Source organism: Gregarina niphandrodes (assembly GCF_000223845.1).
Source record: "Gregarina niphandrodes unplaced genomic scaffold scaffold00008, whole genome shotgun sequence".
Taxonomy (NCBI): domain Eukaryota; phylum Apicomplexa; class Conoidasida; order Eugregarinorida; family Gregarinidae; genus Gregarina; species Gregarina niphandrodes.
In genome coordinates this window covers 306,785-308,836 of record NW_011645779.1, presented here as the reverse complement: position 1 = coordinate 308,836, position 2,052 = coordinate 306,785, and the positions used below count along the sequence as shown (strand labels likewise).

Genomic DNA, 2,052 nt, shown 5'->3' with positions numbered 1-2,052 from the left:
TGTCAGGACGCCGTGGACGTTGGACTGCGAGCATGCCCTCTTGAAAGAGGAGCACCGGTTGAAGGAAGCCGGATGTGACGAACCCGGTGCATCACCCGGGGTTTGCGGCACCGGTAAAATAGTCTGCCCCAAAGTTATAACCGGGAACCGCGTCGTAGGTGGTCGAGATGGCGTCAGTACTTTGATGTACCAACTATTTGTGAGCACGGACAACAGAACCAACGGAGTCTATATCCCAGACGCTGCTAACATTGGCCCCAGCTGGTGTTTTACACCTGAGGGGGCAGGTTCAGATGAATTGTAGCTGTCGCCACGCACGGAAAGGGGAAAGTTTTTTAACTCGAGACTGATTTTAAAGTCACTCACACCAGCTCTGTTTGTTCGACTGGGCCAGGGATTGGCCGTGCGGGGCCAGGGGTTGACCGTTCGTGGCCAGTGCGAATGGTTGCGAGACATGTCGTCACATCTTCATGTCGTCACATCAAGTCTGGTCAAGTCTGCTATAAGCCCACATGAGGTCTCAAAGGTCTGACGAACTCCGGGTGGTAGTAGAAAGTATCTGGTGAAGGTTCGCCCCTTCGGGATAGGTGCAGACCGGTGATAATGGCGTTGCCAAAGTCGAAGTTTCTCAGGCTTGGGTCATCCAGAATAAGTCGGGCATTGAAAGGTTTTTTGTCGCCTAATTTTCTATTTAGGAGCGTAATGTGTAGTTTCCGCTGAATTGAGCCGTCAGCCTGGATTAGCCGGTCTTCAACCAGTTCCTCGACGCAGGAAACGCCTTCACTAAGTAGTCCGGCCACGAGGTCTTCGACCAGAGCGTCCAGATAACTATGAGCGGATCGACGTAGCCTTAACCAGGGATCATTATTGCAAGGTTCGTCGCTAACGGAAGGGTCTGCAACCGACTTAAATTGGGAGGTTCCGTTGAGGTCGTTCGTTGCCGCAGATCCGTTCGACGCATCTGCCTCAACTTCCTTGGTGTATAGCACGGACGCCTGAGTTTCGTCTTCGTCCATGCAATATACCCCCTTCAGATGCACCAAAAAACCCTTTGGCGGAGGCTGGACGTCTCTTGGGATGCTAACCGGTACTTCATCACCGAACAAAGGACTTTTGAGCTTCTGTATCACTTTAATAACTGCAGCAATCTCGTCGTCAGTGTAAAGCCGTAACATAATTAGCGTGTAATGACACATCCCCAATGGCATCATAATCCGAACATCATTCACCAATGCTTTATCATCCAACCGTTTGAAAAACTCCCTCAACCGACCGGGGAATTCCACGTTGTCTGCCAACAAAATAGGTAGTGATATAAAGTGCGTATACGCCGCAAAACTCCTAAACTTCGATACCAGCTCCTCAAGCTCCAGACGTGCCTCAGCAAGCTTAATCTTGTCGCTGTCATGTGACATCGTTATAAATGTCGCGCCCTGAGACAATCGAACCCGATTCTTTTGCCCGGCGTTACTCCCATAGTTCTTATTCTGTTCCAATTCTATGCACAAACCAGGGTACGCTGCCTCTAGCTCCGAAATATTGTATTTCTCCCGACCCAGAACGCGCCCCATAATGTCGCGCGCGCATAGCACACGTGTTTGCCAGCGCCCATCCGACCCTTTCTTAGCCGCCGGGACCCAATATATGGTATTCAACGCCTTCTCTACTTCGGGACGAACTTCTTCCGTGTCTCCAACGCCTATATCGCTGCTCTGATCGTCGTCATCCAGCAACTTCACAGTTTCCGTTACATCTCCCATACGGTAGGCGTTCATCGGCTGTAACGCAGGGCCAAACTCATCCAAATTCACAGTCTCGTAGGCTCCCAACGCACCTGGCTGATAATACCTGTATTTTAAACCTTTCGACAACGCATCAACCACTGCCGTTTGAATCGGGGTTGACATACACAGAGACTTTAAAATTCACCGTCAGCCGAGCGAGCGCTTTGGGCATCAAGTGAGTGCTTTGGATAGTGACCGCGAGCAGACACTCACCGCGAGCGCACAGTCACCGCGAGCACACAGTCACCGCGAGCGCACACTCACCAGC

At 51.3% G+C, this 2,052-nt stretch overlaps 1 protein-coding gene across 1 annotated transcript; it reads right to left on the bottom strand.

The window, feature by feature from the left end:
- Nucleotides 1–500: 500 nt before the first annotated feature.
- On the bottom strand, nucleotides 501–1,907 carry GNI_057010 (AKAP7 2'5' RNA ligase-like domain protein; the record flags this gene model as incomplete). Its single annotated transcript, XM_011131684.1, has 1 exon — nucleotides 501–1,907. The coding sequence occupies one exon, from the start codon at nucleotides 1,905–1,907 to the stop codon at nucleotides 501–503; it is 1,407 nt and encodes a 468-aa protein (XP_011129986.1).
- Between the last annotated feature and the right edge of the window lie 145 nt (nucleotides 1,908–2,052).